The sequence below is a fragment of the Chelonoidis abingdonii genome, chromosome 16, assembly GCF_003597395.2.
Source record: "Chelonoidis abingdonii isolate Lonesome George chromosome 16, CheloAbing_2.0, whole genome shotgun sequence".
Taxonomy (NCBI): Eukaryota; Metazoa; Chordata; order Testudines; family Testudinidae; genus Chelonoidis; species Chelonoidis abingdonii.
In genome coordinates this window covers 19,775,237-19,793,961 of record NC_133784.1, presented here as the reverse complement: position 1 = coordinate 19,793,961, position 18,725 = coordinate 19,775,237, and the positions used below count along the sequence as shown (strand labels likewise).

The window sequence follows — 18,725 nt, the reverse complement described above, 5'->3', positions numbered from 1 at the left end:
GGCAGCAAATGGAAAGGAGAGTGGGGATGCTGGCATGGCGCTGGCACCCTGGCCAGCAGGAGGCCTTAAATCATAGGCGAGAATGACTCTGAATTCATTATGGGGCACTTATGTCCTAAAAGTTTTGTATGTTTCATTTCCTATCCCTGTTATATAGTGCTGCAGCTCACGCCTGCCACTGCAGCTCTGCTTCCTTTTCTCAGTTGGCTGGCTCCCAGGCAGCATGGCTCTAGGCCAAGCTGGCACCAGATCTCCCCAGGCTGCTGAAAGCCATGCAGCCTAGTCTTCCCCTCCAGAGAGAGAAAAGGGAATCTGTGCGGCTTTCCTCTCGGGCGAACAGGTGCTAGACAATGCAGTACTAGTGTTTGCAGGCAGGAGGAGAGCCAGCTATAGGAACAAATCTGAGAGCAATGAGTAAGGAAACTGAGCACTGTGACACTCCTCAGATCTAGCCGTGTCCTAGGGGCTAGATCCAGGCACTGCCCTGTGTTCTGAGATGTAGCAGGGGGCCTGCATCATCCTAGCATGGCTTCTCTGGCCAGTTCTTGTCATGCTGGTTAGAACATGGTTGTGAGGGAGAATGTCCCTATCTGCATTGATCAGGTCTATTCTTGTACTTGCAGGCCCTCATCATGCTACAGTATCTGAGCACTTCAGAAATGTTAGTGAGTTCCATCTCATAGCCCCCTCCTTCTCTCCATGAGATAGGGCAGCAGGATCACCATTTGACAGATGGGAAATTGAGGCTCAGAGTGTGACTTGCCTATGGTCACTGGAAGCCTTTGGCAGAGCAGGGAATTGGACCCACCTGGCTAGCAATAGCTGTGCTTAAAGAGTGGGGCGTGCAATGAGTATGTATACTGTCTGGCTAGGATAGTATGCTGTGATACCTGCTTCCCCTGCCAGCTTCCGGGAGGAAGAGGAGGTTTCCTGTGGCTAGGGGAGGAGACAGCCCACTCACCCGACTCTACCTCCCCCGTGATCATGGTAGTCCCTGAAAGAGTAACTGCTTCCAGCTGGCTTCTGCTGTCCAAGGGTTGATGATGTCTGGAGCCACACGTGTGGGAAGGGGAGCGACATGATCGGCTTCCTGGAATGCCCCTGCCCCCCATGGTTCAGAGTTTGCACCATGCCAGGGATGCTCCACTTAGTCTCGCTGTTTATCACCATCCTGGCCTTCGTTAAGTGTCAGGCAGGACACCAGTTCTTGCAGCCTGCCTGGGAAAGACTTCTTGGATGTTCCTATGAGGTGCAGGGGCCTTTCAAGCGGCGGAAGGGGGCTGTTTTCCAAGGGCATACAGCTTTTCTAGGAGCTCAGCCTCCTGAAAGAGTGCTCTCTCCTCTCACAAGGTGGAAGGATCCTCCCACCCCTTGTAACTTAGTCCTTGGGAGGGTCAGCATACGTCAGCCAGTAGTGCATGAGAGAGCTGGGTGTACTGTGGCTATTTCTCTGCCGTTGGACACACTGTGACCTCTGCGAATCAGGCCCTGCTAAGGTGTCTCCAGCTGGACAGCCAGTGTCACCCATCATTTGACAGTGCAGGGCCTAGGTGCTCATTGCTTTGAGTTTACATTGCTCCAGGGTGGGGATGAGAGCCCCGTGTTCCCAGCTCCCCCATCAGACTGGCCCAGAGGCCTCGTACTGCTCAGTATTCATATCCCCTATTCATGTCCATATGTGTGCTGGTGCAGCCCAGCCAGCAGGTTCTACAAGTGTGCAAGGCTTCCAAAGCCACCTGGGTGGGATCACCAGGGCGTGTGAAGGGCTAGGGCATGCTGCACAGTGAGATTGAGCCCACTAAAGTCTGTAGTGCCAAAAGGCACCTTCCCTTTATCCCAGGGCTCCCTGCAGAACAGGGTCTACTATAGTACATCCCTTAGCAAGCTGAGTCTGTCTCTGGGCTGCTCTGAGCTAAAGTGTTCGTAAGCCCAGAAGTCCAGACTCTCTCTCAGGCTCTGCTGCTGGGAGGCCTGTCTGGATGCTAATGCGGCAGCAGGTGGATTACACCCTCCGTTGTCGGTAACCCCAATCACACCACAGCATCCCACTGCTGCGCAGCAATATACAATCAACTACTGCAGCTCATGGCTTTTGTCTCTCTCTCCTTTCTCTACAGGTGCAGGAGAGTCTGGGAAGAGCACAATTGTGAAGCAGATGAAGTAAGCAATGCCTCCCCTCCTTTGCTTTTGTTTCTGAATTTCAGCAATTGCCTCCCTATTTCATCCCACTGCAGAGAGTGGAGTGTGCATTCTGCAGCCAGGGGCTGGGGGCGGGTGGGGGGTAGTGCCACGTGGGTCCCGTGTTCTGCAGCTGGGGGTGTGGGGGGGGGGGGGTGACGCATTCTGTGGCCGGGAGGGTGCTGCATTCTGCAGCCAGGGGCTGGGAGGTGCCGCATTTTGTATGAACTCTTGGGGGAGGGCGGGGGGTGTGGTCCAAAGCCGAAGCCTTTGATTTCAACAAAAGTAAAGCATCTATAAAGCATGGATAAGTTTCCATTAGCAAGACCTAGAAAAAGCACTTCCAGGGGATAGTTGTGACAGGCTTGTCCGCACTGCAGTTGGATGACGTGATTTCCATGTTCTTAGGGCTCTTGTTTTAAAAACACCCTTTATGTTTGAGTTTTTCATCTGAACAGGTAGGGCAGCCTGAGCTGTGGGGCCAGTGATCAGTTGGCATGGCACCATTGACCACATCCAGACCCTAGAAAGCCCGTTGTGTCATAGCTGAGCTGGCTGCCTGCCAAAGGCTGCTGACCCTGTTAGCTCTGTTGGGGAACTTGGTGTGGTCGCTGGTGTCTGCACACTCTCTGCTAGCCTCCCACTAAGCACACTGTTCCCCTGTTCAGTTTGCAGGGTGGCTTGTTCAGCGTTTCCCAAAGCCAATGCCAAACCGCCTGGAGGTTGGGCTGGAACTTCCCCAGTGTATTGGCCCTGCTGGTTAGAGGGCTGTTCACGATTGCCTCTAGCTAGCACCAATTGCTTCCCCGTTGGAGGCAGGAGACTGGACTAGCTGGCCTGCTGGTCTGATCCAGACTGGCGGTTTGTGTGTTCCTACATTGCATCCGTTTGCTTGCAGCAAAACTGTCGAAGACACATGCATTTCCCACGCTGCCATGAACTTGCTCGAATGCTGTGATAACCTGTGTGTCCCTAGTCCATTACCTTGGAGGTATGGGGCCATGCTATGGCTGTTGCTCCCTGTGAATGCTCGAGAGACCTTTCCTGTTCAGTTTTACGATGAGTCGTCCTCAGCGCATCTCAGAACAGAGCAGAGAGTAGCTTTCATTCCATGTGGTAGGACAACACCTGGGAAAGCTGCTCTGTACAGCTGAGTTCTTCCCCCATCCTATGCTCATGCTTGGGGGATTGCCATGGGCTCACTGTATTCCTGGGACTGGACCTCAGTCTAGCTTTGGTTGGGGTTAGCAGTGTCTGAGGAGAAGGAACTCTTTGTTTATATGCTTGCTATTTTTGTCTGTCTTTTTAATAACACTGTTCAGTTTCAGCAATCCATCCATGCAAAGCTAGCAGCACCTCTGCACAGCCTTACCGGACAGCATTCAGACTCCACATGCTTTATGGATGCCGCAAAAGGATTAGGGAGGCAGAGCAGAGTAGAGGATTTAAAAAACAAACTCTTTTGATTAAAGCCTCCTCTTGTACCAGGCCCTCTAATTTTGGGCGCAATACTCTCTCCAGCTGGCATGATGCACCTAGAACTTGCTTAATTTGAGCAAAACTTTACTGTTCTGGCAGCTTGGGGCAAATTCCCATTTGAATATTTCAGTGATTTGCAACTAATCATGGAAAAGGACATCGAAAATGCATATGACAGTGATTACAGAAATAGAAAAGAGCAATGCTGAAAGGTATCGCACAAAGAGGATACACAAAAATGGTTTGTGTTGGGAGAGGCAGCCCTATCTCTATCAAAATAAAGAGAGGTATTCTCTAAAAGCAGAGGGAGCTGATTGTCAGAGAGTGACTTCCAAACTCTGGGGTTTACACCATGCAGAGAGCTTTTATAATCATTCTGTTCAGCTGTCTCCTTAACATCTGAGCATCCAGACCAAGAGCATGGCCACGCTAAAGAACAGCCCAATCCCCAGTGTGCACAGCTCAAGTGAGCATTTCATAGGAGAATTAGACAGAGAGGGTAGATTTCCTGCCTGGTCTGAAGAGAAGAAACTCTTGCAAAGACAGAGAGGAAGGTTGGTCTTGGGGTTAAGGCATTTGACTGGGTCTGAGAAGATCTCGGGTCAATTTCTAGTGCTACCACAGACTTCCTGAGTGGGCAAATAAGTGAGTCTCTGTGCCTCAATTCCCCACTGGTAAAATAATCTTTCCCTTTTGCTTTGCTTAGTCCCTGCCCCAAAGAGCGAACGGTCTCATGCTATGTGACAGCTCTCAGAGTAGGGCCCTGATTTCGGTTGGTGCTTCTAATGTTACTGCAATACAAAAAGCTGCTACTCAGAATAATACTCAAATGTATTTAAAACCAGATCCTTTAGTTACGTTATCTGTGTCTGAGCCTCTTGCTGAAGTGTTTGTGATCCCCTGTGGTATGAGAGCCCAATGCAACAGATTGTTCTGCTAGATTAAGGTGGATTGGAGACTAGAGTACAAGAAGAGATGTTTTAATGAGTCAATAAAATGCTTAAGTTTTAAAGGGCTACAGAATCTGGCTATTTTGGGCATCTCTACCCAATCAGCACAGCACACTGGAGCTGAACAGGTTGGCTGTGTTTGCTCAATTTATCCTGGCACATCCAGGCTTGAAAAATTAGTGGCAGGTAACAAACTTATGCCTGCCGGCTGGCTGGTACATAATTGAGAGCTCTGCTGCAAGTGGAATTGATGAGCATCTGGTCAGTTTCACTGTTGCTATGCTGGCTAGTTGTTTGAGCTGCAGGGAACCCAAGCAGAGTCTAGTGGATTTCAGTATTGCTGTTGGGGACAGCAGCAGAGCCACAGCCTTGATCACAGACGAACTGCTTCTGTGGGATGTATCGGGTCACGGGGGTCCCCGCACAACCAAGGGGTTGTGATCACCCTCCCTTTTTTATGGTGACTAATTCTTTCTTGTTGTAACATGGGCTTGTGGTAGGGAAATGGTTCAGAACCACTGCTCTAGGTGGTGGTTGGGAGAGAAGAGTCTCTTCTTCAGTTCTGCAAAAAAAACCAGCCCCCATCTTCTCTCAGCAGCAGCAGCTGACTAAACTTGACCAGAACCATGATCAGTTTCATGGCTGCTGAGCTAACTCTAGGCAGTGATTCTGGAACTGATCAGCTACTGTAGAAAGCTGTGAGAGGCTGAGGTCTGGGGATGATCAGAAGCAGGCGGGCAAGAACTGAGGACCCAAAATCCAGTGTGGGGGGTTCCTCCTTTTTTGCTGTAGTTGAGGTGAGAAGTCTGTGGAGATCCCTCTCCTGGGAGGTGGGAGTGTAGAGATGTGGGGGGACCCCTCTTGGAGTCAGGATGGGATGATGGGAGAGCTCTGGCTAGGGTGTTGCTTGGGGAGGGATGTTGGTGACAACCCTAGTAGGTTAATCTGAAAGCTGGGTCCAGGGACAGCGCTCAAGTGGGAAACATGCAGTGCCCTGTGCTTGCCACAGGCTGAGTGCCCTGCCCTGGCTGGGGACCCCGTCTTTCATAGCAGCCATAGTATCTAGCAAACGTCTGTGTGATTGTCTCCTCCCCTTGGAGTCGGGCAGCACTGCCACAGTTATTTTCATCCCCAGTGCTGGGCTCCCATGCTGGTAACATGGCCCTCTTTAGTGGTGCTGCACCCAGAGACAGTTTCCACTGGAAAGTGCCTCTTGGGGGAACGCTTCCCGCCCTCTGGAGAGGGAGCTGCTGCACAGAACTGAATGGGGGCAGCTCCCAGTGAGCAATGTGAATCCTAGTGAGGGAGCAGGGTTGAGGGTAGGTTCTGCTGAGGAGCTCAGCTGGGACATGGTCAGCTCAGTGATGGTCTGACTTTGTTCCACCCTCTCTTCAAGGATTATCCATGAGGATGGCTACTCAGAAGAGGAGTGCAGGCAATACAAAGCCGTGGTTTACAGCAACACCATTCAGTCCATTATGGCCATCATCAAAGCCATGGGCAACCTGCAGATTGACTTCGGCGACCCTGCAAGAGCGGTGAGTTACCCTCTCTGTGCCTGCGGATTGTCCTTGCTTTCACTGATAGTCCTGGCGTTGGGGGATCAGAGCTCCTCTTCCTGCTGCCTGTCTGAATGTGGCGTTCAAGGAGCAAGAATAGCTGAATCCTAGAATAGTTGGTGCCTAGAACCTTGCTGGCTGTTGGGGGGGTGAGGCTAGCCAAGCCCAGCAGCAGTTGCACTCAATACATTTTAAGAGCTGTGCTTCTGAGTGGGTGAGGCCTGAGCAACATCACCAAGCCAGCCCCTAAGGCCTCAAGGGTTATGTTTAGCGTGAGGACTGCAGGCGTGGGCATGTGCTGCTATGCTGTGCACTGCAGCCAGGCAAGTGCTTGTTCAGCTCCCACCTGAGCACCATGTGTGACCTGTCCTCCATCCTGCTGGGTTCCAGCCTGAGGGATGGAGCAGATGTCTCTAGGGCGCAAGCTTGAATCGGGGGGGAGCTTTCAGGTGCAGAGAACCAAAGTGCCTCGGGCTTGGTCCAGGCCTGTGCCCTGACCTACTCCACTGTTTGCTCCCTCCCGGTAGCCACCAGGAGTGAGCTAAGGGCCAGCATGAGCAAAGGGGATCTAGATAGGAGGCAGCATGGCCTAATGGCTATAGCAGTGGCTGGCGTTTCAGCAGAGCTGGGTTTTATTCCTGGCTCCCTAGGTTTGCTGTGTGACATCAGGCAAGTTGCCTCCCTGTGCCTTCTGTGGATAATGCTGCACTCCCCATGTGTGACGCACCAAGACACGGTGTGAGGGCTAAGTAGGGCTGGGGAGAGCTAACAATAGCAGTAGCAATCATATGGTTTTTTTTCCTCTGCCAGGGACCTCCCTCGTTCAGGGTTTGCTCACTATGCAAAACCGCGTGTCTGATTTGGTTGGTCATTACCTGGGGGATCAGAAACAGGATGCTGTTTGTATACAGGCCCCAGCAATATCCCTCAATCGCTTAAACTGTGCATGGCGAGATCTGAGAGACGGCAGGTGTCCTTAATCTGCCTAATGACCATGTGTGCGGTGCTGTCCTGGCTCGTGAGGAATGCTTTGATTTGAAGGCTAATGGACGAGCTTTGTGCTCCCAGAAGCCCCCCCTTGCTAATGAGGGTACAGGATAGGTCTTCTAACACTATTTTTCGATCCCGATCGTAAGCTGGTAATGACCTAAAATCTTCTAGGGACTTGTGTAAAGGTGCTTTAATAAGTGGGATCCTTGCTGCTGACCAGTGCTAATTACCTTGCTCCAGTCCTCTGAAGAGCTGGGAGTTAGTGCTTGGGGAGAGTTTTGTGATGATTACCCTGAGTAAGTGGTTGTGGGCACTGCCGCGGGGGACTGCTTTGAATGCATGGTTGGCCTAACATCAGCCCTGCAGCCAACAGCTGGAGCAGTTTTGCTTGATGCTAGTGCAAGTGGTGGCAGAATTAAACCACATGCATTAGACGTTTGAGCCTGATTTTTTTTGACTTCCGTTGTAGTACTATTGCTTGTGGTGTTGGATGGGGAGGGAGGAAGTGTCCCAGCTATAAAACGCTGAATATGGCTGTGCACGGTTCCTCTAACTTCAGATCTGCCTCAATAGCTGCCCCCACCCCCAAATAAGTCTCTTCCAGAATCCTTAAGACAAGATGGCCAGACTTCTGATGCTTCAGCTATGTGTATGAAATAGAGCGGGTCGCAGCCACTCTGCTCATGAATGCAGTGGAAGCGCAGTAATCAGTACAGCTCCCATCATGCAGTGCTTCACCTTGGCCAAGCTGCTAGCTTCCAGGTGACCTTAAAGCCACCGAGATTACTAGGGTCCTCTGGTAGGTACGTATTTCCCAAGCTTAGTGTAGGCCAGGGAAAAGGAGCTGCTTTCCCAGCTTGGCTTAGCTCAGCTCAGGTTTATTAGTAGGACAAGAGCAGGCAAACCAAGCTCAGCATGATTCACTTCCTTATAAATACGTGCAGTGTGCCAGACAGACAAGAACTTGCTCTAGCGTTCTTCCCCATTTGCTGCGTACCACTTTGTTGCCCTGCAGGTCGATGGAGAGAGCCCTAGCAGCATGTAGCAAGTGCTCAGGTGGCCACTGAGTCATACTGTGATTCTGTGGTTTAAAATACAAGAGGCTTTGTATACCTGAGGAAGCTGGTCCTCCTGCCAAGCCAGCTATGAGCAGAAAATGTAACTGCAGCAGCAAAACTGTCTGTTCTCCTTAAAGCCTGGAGGTGGTTGTACCTGTCAGAAGGGCTCCCAGCAGAAAAAGAGATGTTTAAGCCTATGGCCTCTTGGCAGTGTGAAGCTGGCTGGCAGTGCTAGAGGCCAAACCCAGTTTACTTCCTTGGTGCTGTCTCTATTCCTGGGCCAAGGGCAGGAGGCTGCACGGGGAACTGCCAGCACAAAGGAGTTGACGAGGACAGTTCTGCAGACCACACAGGGCTGATGTGGCAGAGCCAGCTGTGGGTTCTCAGCAATTCAGATGAACTGGGCTCTGCTGGAAGCTTATTCCTTTGAGGGCTGTCTTGAGTGAGTAGCTACAAATGCTGAGGCAAAGAGTTTCTAGATGCTCCAGTCTCTGTCCCTCCCACTTCTCAGCAGGGAATGCTTCCATTCTTAGCTTGGCCTTCCTGCTACCTCTCTGTTTGCCATGGGGTCATAAAAGGCAGAGGAGACAAAGCTGAGCAGTCACTGTGTAGTGAGGTGTAGTCTTTTCCCCCTCTCACCCCTGCCCCGTCCACTCCATGGTTTAAGAGGCCAGTTGAAATGAAATCTCGCTTATTGTTTGGAGGAGTCGGCAGCTAGGAATGCATCCCTGATACCGTGGCATGGCAGAGGACCTGGTCCTTTCCTTTCTGACCTCTATGGGCTCCTGAGAAGTAAATGTATGTGTAACTGCTGGGTAGTGTGTCTTATGTATTTGCTCCAAGTCTGACCACAGAGGATGCTAGTCTGTTGCAGTCCCCACTACAGAGCCAGGTTCTTTCAGTGCTAGAGGTCCCCGGTGCAGTCCCTGGGCGTGCTCAAGCGGGTGGCCGTCACGTGCTGTTGTGAAAAGCCCCTCCAATTAGAAGTGCAGGGTGTTTTGGAGACAGTGTTGCGATGGGGCCTGAAAAGCTGGAGGTGCAGCAGCCCAGCTGTGTACATGCCAGCAGCCGATCAGCTGGAGAGGCTGTGTCTGATTCTCCCCCTGTGTGTTGCAGCACGCTTTGATCCTGCTTTTAGAGTTCTGCTCAGCACTGGGAGAGCCTGCAGAGCAGTCAGAGTGCAGCATCTATTCTGCTACCCAAAATGCTCCCTCTCCTCCAAACAATGGACTGATCGAGCCATCTCGGTGACTGGCCAACTCTGTAGGGCTCCGGTTCATGTCTAATATTCTGCCTTAGTCGCCAGAATGCCTTGCAGACACTTGACAGTCTGTCACCAATTTCCCTCCAGTGTCATAACTTCGGTGTGTGGGCAAGGGAACAAGAGGAGATCTCTGTATTGTAAATGCAATGGCTCCTGAACAATCTTGCCCGAGTTTCCTTGCTGTCAGGTTACGAGCTAATCCAAACGGTGTATTGCTGTTCCCAGGGATAAGTAACCAATGATGAGCCATGACTGCATATTTTTTTAATTGACATCTAGTTTGTTTGCCTTCCATCAGCCCTGCAGGAAATCAGTGGAGTCTCAAAGCGTAGATTTTTCTGCTGGCTTCTTTGCAAAGATTTGAAGTGTCACTTGCCCCATTACTCAAAGAAGCGAACCTCCCCGAGGAGGAGTTTCTTGGGAGCCTTAGAGGCACATGCATGGTACATGGTAGGTGCAAACCTCCTGGGTTTCAGAGCGCTATGTTCCTCTAGTACAAGGCTTGGCGATAAGACTTCAGCGTGGTACGCAGCAGATGTGAGAAGCAGCTGTTGCTCAGGAGCTTCATTGATGTTTGTGGTTTGCTGTTCCCTGCAGGATGATGCCCGTCAGTTATTTGCACTCTCTTGCACTGCGGAGGAGCAGGGAATCATGCCAGAGGACCTTGCCAATGTGATTCGGAGGCTGTGGGCTGATAATGGCGTCCAGGCCTGCTTTAACCGCTCCCGAGAGTACCAGCTGAATGACTCTGCTGCATAGTGAGTACCTCTCCTCTACTGTCCTCGGGCAGATTTAACGTGAGGCTGAAATGTGCTACAGCTACAAGTGGCAAGTGCCAAAGGCCAGCCTGTGCAGTGTGTGAAAACTGATGGGGAGCGGCACCCTGATGATTGTAGCTTGTTCATGCAAATTGGCCATTTTGTCCATGGAGCTGGACACTTGTGCGTGCCGCTGTTGTGAGTGCACGCACCGCTGTTAGCACAAAAGGGGCAGGTGTAGGATAATGAAACATTGACCATCTCTCTGCTAGATTTGCCATGTGACACAGTTGTCTCCATTGCTTCCTCTGGTGCTATCTTAAAATAATCTGTTGTGGTTGCATGTCAGTATTGGGCAAGATAAACTAGTCATTGGTTCTGGTTTCTTGGCTTCCCCACCAACCATTGTTCGCAGGGACTGTCCTGGGCCCCTTGGGACCAGATGGAGTAGTCTGGCCAAGGGAGGGGGAGTTCAGGGAAGGGTATGCCATATCCTCTGAGAGTAATTCTAGTACGAGTTGAGCACAGTTTGGATGGGAACTGTCCAAGCATTGTGGAGCTCTTAGGTCTGGAGTTTCTGGGCTGGGTTGTCCCTTCTTGTCCCCCCATGAGCCTTGTGAATGGGTTAGCTGGAAGCTGGGGAACTGCTCATCATTGCTACCTGGTTTGTGACACAGAGGCTAGCCTGGTGTTGCTAACGCAGCCTAAGTGTTGGATCCTAACAGACTGCCCCAGATACACAGCCGGGTGGACACCTCTTTGTTCTCCAGAGGATGTTCCTATGACCCTTTGCCCTTGTTTAATGTTTAGGTGATCCTGTGGGACCTGTGCAGAATGCTCCATTGTCCCACGCCCTGCCCTGCCATGTGCATTGCACAGACTCATCCTTTGTCCCCAGCCCACTGCAGCACCTGGTCCACCTTCCCTCACACAAGCTCACCCAGAAATTCCTGCCAGGCGTGGCTGGCTCTGAGGCATTGGCTGTAGGGGGCAGTTGTAACCTCTCCACCTCCTGGGAGCATATCACAGTTGTGACTGTGTCTGTCTCCCACCCTGTCCTCTCTGGATTGTTTCCCATCTGCTGTCATAAAGTACAGCCCCACATTCTCCTCCCAAGGCAGTCGTTTTGGGTGTCTCTGTACAGCCACAGGCTGGTGATGGATAGAAGACACTGCTCAGGTTCTTGGGACTAGCCTCAGCAAGGAGAGCTGGGCTCCAGTTTTACTGTAACGCATTTTCCTGCATTTGTGTGTGTTTTTTGGCAAAAATATCCCATCTCTGGCAGTGTGGGGTGGATGTGATGGGTGGGGAGGATGGGGAAAAGAGATGAGTGCCTGTGTCCCCTCCATGGGCTGCAAGGAGAACACACGCTGCATGAGATCCATGTTGGATCTCAGTCCCTCTCCTCCCTGAGCACCAGAGAAAAATGGTCTGAATATTTATGCCACTGTTTCTCCGTGGTGTAATTTGATGGCCTGCTTCACAGAGTTGCCTCCTTGCATCCTAGAGCCCTGATGGGCTGCAGGCCAGCAGGGTTTGATTGGTTGCTGCGTTGCAGTGGAGGTTTCGAGTCTGCCATGAAACAAGGAGCTCCACTAAAACAACCTGCCTCTGCATTGCTGCTCCCCAGCATCCTGGTAAGCGGGCTGCTGTTGCTCTGCTCCTGTGGCTGTTCTTGGAACAGGAGTGCGTCACTGCATCATGCACTCCATTTCACAAACCCACTGCTAATATGCTTAACGAGTTTACAACGGGCTTGTTGGCAAGGTAACCCGGGGCAAGGTAAACAGACTGCCGGCTCTCCTTTGGGTCAGCCTCTCCTTTCTAAAACCACACCACTCACCATGGGAGGAGATGGAGCCATAGCTGTCCTTCCATGGGGGAGGCCCTGTGTGCATTACTCGGTGCTACCCCAGGGCAGCTCATCTGGCCAGCCCACTTAGTGCTCTGGGACTTCCAGGGTGCAAACAATTTGGGTGTGTTGTGGGGAGACTAGAAACAACTAAAATGAAATTTACTCTGGTCAGTCTTCCCTTCAGCTAGCCCCAGCTCTCAGCCAGGTGTTGCCATTAATTCTCCCCTTACCCCCGTGCAAAACTTTCATCTGCGTTTAGTGGTGCTTTTAACCCCAGGCTAGCTGGCCTGGCTGAGGGTGAACCTGGGTGCCACTTTCATTAGGTGTGGTAATCTCTCCACTTTGCAGGGGGGACACAGGCTAAACCACCGTAGTGTTGTTAGTCCTCCAGTGCCTTCCCACAATTCCCCCTGTGCCCAGACGGACAGCCCAGTTTCCCACTGTTGACTGGAAAACAGTCCTAGAACGGCTTGGCTGAGTATTGTGCAGAGCTCCCTGGGATGTGCTCTCAGGAGTTCCAGCCACATGCACAGGGGATTGCAGCATCACAGGCAGGGCTTTGCAGCGCGGTGCTGCACACCCAGGCTAGACTGACCTGGGGCTGACCGGCTGGGTTTACACTGCAGTGAAGATGTACCCTTTTGTCTCAGGCACTCTTTTGGAGCAGGCATATTTGCAAATCCAGAGCTGAAGTTGCTTCTCTTTAGGGTGCTGAAGCTATGCTGGCGGCACCCTGGGGACCACACACGCACATAACAGAACTAGAAAGAAGGCTGTTTCGAAACCATGTCCTAATATTGCAGCTCTTGTGCCCAACAGTCTCCTGACTGCAATGGTGAAGCCCAGCTGTCGGGCCAGAGGGTTGGAGGTGCCTGAGTCTCACCCAGCCTTCTCGGTTCCTTTTGCCTCTGGCACATCCAATTCTGTGGATTGCCCTCAGAGTCCCAGCTGGTCTTTCTGGACAGGGAGCGGGTCCCTGAATTGCCCCCTCCACCTTCCTCTCCTCTGCCAGAGGAGATTGTTTGATTACAGTGATTGGGAGCCATGGCTGGCTGGGCTGACTGGGGAAACACCCTCAGCAGAACCTCCCACTGCACATGTTCCCTGGGCTCCAGCACAAAGGCTGTAGGCAAATGCCCCAGTTTTGCCAAAAAAGTTGGAATGGCCAGGACAGAGTTTGAAAAAGGGACTGTCCTGGCCAGACGGGACATATGGTCATCGTAGTCAGATGAAATCGAATTTTAAAAACTGACATACTCTTGGTCCAAACATCAACACAGCTGCTGGTAGGACAGCAGCACTTCTCAGCCCTGTTTGTCAGCAGGTTAAATTGCATGTACTTTTGCTTTAAGACCTTGTTGCTTTTATATAAAAAGGGCTTTTGTCCCGGCATAGTCACTTACAACTCCAGCTTCCCTTGCCCTGTCAGATACGTGGAGAGGCTGGAGGGAATTCAGAGAGGCACAAAAAGTGTCATGAAATCGGCTGATATGGAGAAATTGTCAAGGATGTACAGCTCGACTAAGCAACAGCTAATGGTGGGAGAAATCTGTCTCCAAGTATTTGACACAGGCAGTTAAAAAAGATAGGGTGATCCGAGAAGGGGCATAAATGAGTGAAATAGAGCAAAGGAAAACTTGCGGTCAGTAAGACCTGTCTTACTGTGGAATAGTCTTTCCAAGGAAAGGGACAAAAAGCCCCATGGTACATTTAAACTTAGTTCAGTCTATCCTCCAGGGCTTTGTCTAGAGAGGACAAATTCTGTCTTGGCAGGCAGATGAGCAAGCTCTTTTCCATCTCTGACTTACACAACCCTCATGGGACTTTGACAAAAGGCCATCAAAGCAGCCATGGAAACAAATGTAACAGGCTTACTCATCTGCTGCTTGGGAGAGGGAAAACCAAGCTTTGGGGTGAGCCACCAGATCCTGGCTGATTAGTAGAGTGAACAACCTCTGTTCAGCAAGCCCTACAGTTACAGCCATTCCCCAGGGCTTCTGCATCCAGTGCAGCAGTAGTTCTCAAACTTTTTTGTACTGGTGACCCGTTTCACATAGCTAACCTCTGAGTGTGACCCCCCCTCCCCCTTATAAATAAAAACGCTTTTTTATATATTTAACACCATTATAAATACTGGATGCAAAGTGGGGCTTGGGGTGGAGGCTGACAGCTCATCACCTTCCCATGTAATAACCTTGCGACCCCCTGAGGGGTCCCGACCCCCAGTTTGAGAACCCCTGCAGTACAGCATATTGCCTCTGTAAGTGGGACTGTAAGTCAGGGGAAATGTATTGGATAGGCCTAGCAGTTTCAGACCTGGATGCCTAGAATTAAGCTCTCAAAATCCCTGTTTACACACTTCTATCAAAGTGGCTGATGTTTCAGACATCCCTAAATCCCACTGAAGATGGGAGGTGCATTAGCTCAGCATTCTTGGTAATTAGGCTGCTTTTGTTTGGGTTCCTAAATGAGGATTTAAGAGCCTAACTTGAAGCTGCAGATTTGAACCTGCTGGGCTGTATATCGTATAGAACAATCTGCAGCACTCACTGTCTTTCTGAGTAACCAGGCTGTGTTCGTGTCATGTAACTCCTCGAGCTCTGATCTACTGGAGCAGGTCTACAGCTACAGCTTGCAAAGCAAAAGTGTGCCCTTCCAAGTCACATGGCTTTTTTTTCTGGCTGCCCGTGGAGCACCAAGAGCCACTGAGTGTTCACTTCATGTGATCCTTAGCTTGTACAGGGGAATGTCCTTGTCAGGGTTCCGTCCCTACTTTGAACTTTGGGGTACAGATGTGGGGACCCGCATGAAAGACCCCCTAAGCTTATTAACCAGCTTAGGTTAACAGTAAGCTGCCACCACCAAGCGGTTTCCAAATCTTAGGGGAGAGCTACTTGAAACGCTGCCTTCCCCCAAATATTTCCGAAGTCCCTAACCCTTCCTTTCCTGGGCAGATTTGAGACTAATTCGTCCCCTCCAAGTCTTTACACCCCTTTTCCTGGGTAGGCTTGAACATATACCCTCACCAATTAGTCCTGGTGAACACAGATCCAAAACCCTTGGATCTTGAAACAATGAAAAATCAATCAGGTTCTTAAAAGAAGGATTTTATTAAAAGGTAAAGTTTATCTCTGTAAAATCAGGATGGAAATAACTTACAGGGTAATGAGATTCAGAGAGCCCAGAGGAACCCCCTTTAGCCTTAGTTTCAAAGTTACAGCCAAACAGGGATAAACCTCCTTCTAGCAAAGGAACATTTACAAGTTGAGAAAACAAAGATAAAACCAATACACCTTGCCTGGCTGTTACTTACAAGTTTGAAATATGAGAGACTTGTGCAGAAAGATTTGGAGAGCATGGATTGATGTCCGGTCTCTCTTAGTTCCAAGAGCGAACAATCCCCAAAACAAAGAGTACAAACAAAAGTCCCCCCTGCACCCCCCATTTGAACAATGCTTCCTTAGCTCTGGTCCCCTAACACCCCTATTCTGCTTGCGCTACACTGATGACATCTTCATCATCTGGACCCAGGGAAAAGAAGCCCTCGAGGAATTCCACAGTGATTTTTAACAATTTTCATCCCACCACCAGCCTTAGCCTAGACCAATCCACACAAGCGGTCCATTTCCTAGACACTACTGTGCTAATAAGCGATGGTCACATAACCACCACCCTATACGGGAAACCCACTGACCGCTATACTTACCTACATGCCTCCAGCTTCCATCCAGGACACACCACATAATCCATTGTCTACAGCCAAGCTCTAAGATACAACCGTATTTGTTCCAATCCCTCAGACAGAGATATACACCTACAAGATCTCTATCAAGCATTCTTAAAACTACAATACACACCTGTTGAAGTGAAAAAACAGATTGACAGAGCCAGAAGAAACAATACAACAATCAGCACGACCTGTTGAAGTGAAATAAAGACAGATAGGTGACAGAGCCAGAAAGCCACCTAGCTACAGGACAGGCCCCAACAAAGAAAATAACAGAATGCCACTTAGCCCATCACCTCAGCCCCCAACTAAAACCTCTCCAGCACATCATCAGAGATCTACAAACCTATCCTTAAAGATAGATGCCTCGCTCTCCAGATCTTGAGGGAACAGGCCAGTCCTCTGCTTAGAGGCAGCCTCCCAACCTGAAGCAAATACTCACCAGCAACTGCACAACACCGATACAACATAAACATAACCCAGAAACCTATCCTTGCAACAAAGCCCGATGCCAGCTCTGTCCACTTATCTATTCAAGTGACACCAATCATAGGACCTAATCACATCTGTGCCATGCCATCAGGGCTCGCTCACCTGCACACATCTACCAATGTATATATGCCATCATGTGCCAGCAATGCCCCTCTGCCATGTACATTGGCCCAAACCGGACAGTCTCTCCTACGCAAAGAATAAATGGACACAAATCTGACATCAGGAATCATAACATTCAAAAAACCAGTAGGAGAGAACACTTCAACTCTCTAACCACTCAGTGACAGACTTAAAGGTGGCATTTTGCAACAAAAAAAGCTTCAAAAACAGACTCCAAGAGAGACTGCTGAACTCGAAATTAATATGCAAATTAGATACAATTAACTCAGGTTTAACAGAGACTGGGATGGCTGGTCATTACACTAATTGAATCTATTTCCCTATGTTAAGTTTCTCCTCACACCTTCTTCTATGGTCTCATCTCAATTATCACTTCAAAAGTTTTTTTTCCCTGCTGATCGGATCATAGCTCATCTCAATTGAATTAGCCTCTTTCCTGTTTGGTATGCATACTTCCACCTTTTCATGTTCTCTGTATGTATAAATTCTCTGTCTGTGTGTTCCATTCTGTGCATCAGATGAAGTGGCTGTAGCCACGAAAGCCTTATGCTGAAATAAATTTGTTAGTCTTTCAGGTACCACAAGTACTCCTGTTCTTTTTGCGGATACAGACTAACAGGGCTGCTACTCTGAAACCTGTCAAGATTTGAAAGTATCTTGTCCCCTTATTGGTCCTTTGAGTCAGGTGTCAGCCAGGTTACCTGAGCTGCTTAACCTTTTACAGGTAAAAGGATTTTGGTGCCTCTGGCCAGGAGGGATTTTATAGAATTGTATACAGGAGGGTTGTTACCGTTCCCTTTATAGTTATGACAGTCCTGCAGCCAACGATTCTCCTTGGGGGATAGCTTTATTTCTGCCTTTTTCTTTCTCCTGCCCTGGGTAAGGGCTTTATCTAAAGAGAAATAGACTTTCTGTATCTCCTTACAAGATAAATTCTATCCCTTTCTTGTTGCTGTTACGTTTCAGTGCTTGAAAGACTTTAAAAAAATGCTTTAAAGAAACCCCACAAATGAAAATGTCTGCTTTGAAGAGAAGAGCATGTTTGATGCAAAAAGAACAACTTTTTAGGCGAACTTGAATTCTCCAGAAGTGTAAAAGAGCCTGTAAGGGGCTGATTGAGTTCCATCTTGGCATTATCTGGACCTATCCTCTGGTACGCTCCATCAATGCTGGTAGGTTGGCTTTCATGTTGGAAATATGGGAAGCTGCAGAGTGAATGGTAAGAAAAGAATTGGGTCCTGTGATCAAGACTGACAGCTTGTGAGGACATCTTCAAGCAGAATGCACATCCAGCTGCATTATGGTCCTACCCAAGGCCAACACGGTTTGGGCCCAGCTTGGGCTGGGCACAGGTCACAAGACTACTAGCTTTAGAACTTCTGAGAGGAGGAACCATAAACCCCAAGTGCAAACACTGATCTGGAATTAACTATAGCAAAAGTGACAGACCAGCTGAACAAACTATTCTTGTAAGAGCCCAAGACACTTTCCTCAGGGGAAAGGTCCAGTAGAGGTGCTTCCCATGGCATTGGTAAGGGCATGCGTTGTTTTGTGGGGTTGGACATGCTTTAACTTCCAGATCTGGAGCAGCAGACTATGCTCCTATGCAGAAAAAAGATTCTGCCAGTGGAAGGCTACATCACCTTTCGGTTTGGCAGTCTAACAGCTAGAATTTGAACAAGCAAATGAGTCCCTCTCTCAAGATGCTCAAATACACTTACAGAAGTAGTTATTCTCCTCCTTTTGGAATTAACCCCGATGTGTTTCTTCCAGGGGAGGCAGTTGCTGATTCTGACACTATCAATATATGTCACTCAGGCTTCCCGTTACTGATGCTTTTCAAATTATGCCAGATGTGACTTTTTTGGAAACTTTCTAAAAGGCAGCAGCTCACATGTTTACCAACTGAAACCTCTTCCTGTAAACTGCCTCGGTGACATCATCAATTAGCCTGGGAAAGAAAATACCCCATTGTGGAGTGGCCTGGTGTAACCTTTGGAAATGGCTCCTGCCTGTGGATGCCCCACATGGTTTGTGTTGAAGCTCTGTGGTCACAAGGCTAGTCAGATTTTGTGCCATCCACGCTCAGCGAAAGCAGACTGTGAAAGCTGGGCATTCTTTGCTTGCCTTGGCTCAGAGCAGCTGTTCCAAACCCACACTGACAGCTGTATGAGAGTCCTGGCCCCCATTTTACTGTAATGAAGGGGATGCAGGAAATGCCGCTCGGAAAGCTAAGCACCTGGCGTAACCCACTGAGAAACCTTCAGAGGACCAAGCCAACTCCACTTAAGT

General features: G+C 49.7%; 1 protein-coding gene across 1 annotated transcript in view; it reads left to right on the top strand.

Annotated features, from left to right (window-relative positions):
• Nucleotides 1-18,725, top strand: part of GNAI2 (G protein subunit alpha i2) — a 188,961-nt gene that overhangs the window by 107,619 nt on the left and 62,617 nt on the right. The window contains exons 2-4 of the mRNA XM_032799322.2: nt 2,118-2,160; nt 6,004-6,145; nt 10,076-10,236. Coding sequence (XP_032655213.1) covers nt 2,156-2,160; nt 6,004-6,145; nt 10,076-10,236 — 308 coding nt within the window. The 5' untranslated portion in view covers nt 2,118-2,155. The remainder of the gene's footprint in view (nt 1-2,117; nt 2,161-6,003; nt 6,146-10,075; nt 10,237-18,725) is intronic.